Below are 957 nucleotides of genomic sequence, written 5' to 3'. Positions count from 1 at the left end.
GATCCTCTAAGCTCTTCGTTCTTAGCGAACTGTGTTGAAGGATGTTGCAAGGTGTAGGATGTTTCTCAAACTTTTGTCGAAACATTTGCTGGGTCTTGGATCTTTGTTTTGCTATCAAAGCACTTGTCTGGTGCTAGCCCATCGCTTCCAACGAGTCACCCGGGCATAACGGACCACGTCCCCGACATAACCCTATCACAAGGAAGTTGCCAGCCCAGTATAAGTCACCCCCATGCTGTACACGCGGCCTTGGTTATGCATCTATTTTGTAACCTCCCAACTCCAAGTTTATGAAAATAAGTAACCTAGGGAGCAGTGCAGCTAGAGAACGGAGCATCATGAGAACGAACCGTTTTTTACGGTGACAACAGCAAGCCAAATACGTGGCCAACGCTCGGTGTCCTACGTTAACATACTTCTCAGACGATAAGTTATGGATAGGCGAAGAGAGGAAATGCATGCCACGAAGTCAACCATGGCTGACGTTAGCGTAAAAAGCTGTACTGCCCGACATTGGTGAAAACGCCGAATTTCAGCCTGGCGAATTGTCAGTAGACTATTGCCAAACTAAAGTATTTCACACCTGTCGGGCTCCTTGCATTTCATCTGCACTTGAGCTTGTTGCACAGTGCACTGACTGTTCCAAATACTAAAAGACTATGAAGCGCACGTATATTCACACCACATCGATGCCAATCCTTCCGACCACGCCTTGCACCGTATAGCAGCACTCGAGAAGCTACTCCAAAACACTTGGCGTGGAATATCTCGTAGGGCGGTGGTAGCTGGCGTAGTCAGTCACCGAAGTATCATCACTGGAGTAATCACTGGGATAGCGTGGAATATCCAAGTCCGTTTACTTTTACTGCCCGCCGGCGGCAGCGTACGCCGCGGCCTGGGCTGCAGCGTTAGGATCCTCGGGGGCCACTGGGATGGAATCTCCCTGCGCCTGGAAGC

At 49.8% G+C, this 957-nt stretch overlaps 1 protein-coding gene across 1 annotated transcript in view; it reads right to left on the bottom strand.

Moving 5' to 3' along the window:
* Window positions 1-655: 655 nt before the first annotated feature.
* LOC119103560 (larval cuticle protein 1) overlaps window positions 656-957 on the bottom strand; it is a 5,560-nt gene continuing 5,258 nt past the window's right edge. Inside the window, exon 3 of the mRNA XM_037227140.1 lies at window positions 656-949. Coding sequence (XP_037083035.1) covers window positions 863-949 — 87 coding nt within the window. The 3' untranslated portion in view covers window positions 656-862. The remainder of the gene's footprint in view (window positions 950-957) is intronic.

Source organism: Pollicipes pollicipes, unplaced genomic scaffold (genome assembly GCF_011947565.3).
Source record: "Pollicipes pollicipes isolate AB1234 unplaced genomic scaffold, Ppol_2.1 Scaffold_5724;HRSCAF=6776_pilon_pilon_pilon, whole genome shotgun sequence".
In the NCBI taxonomy this organism is placed as follows: domain Eukaryota; kingdom Metazoa; phylum Arthropoda; class Thecostraca; order Pollicipedomorpha; family Pollicipedidae; genus Pollicipes; species Pollicipes pollicipes.
This window is presented reverse-complemented; position numbering and strand designations above follow the sequence as displayed.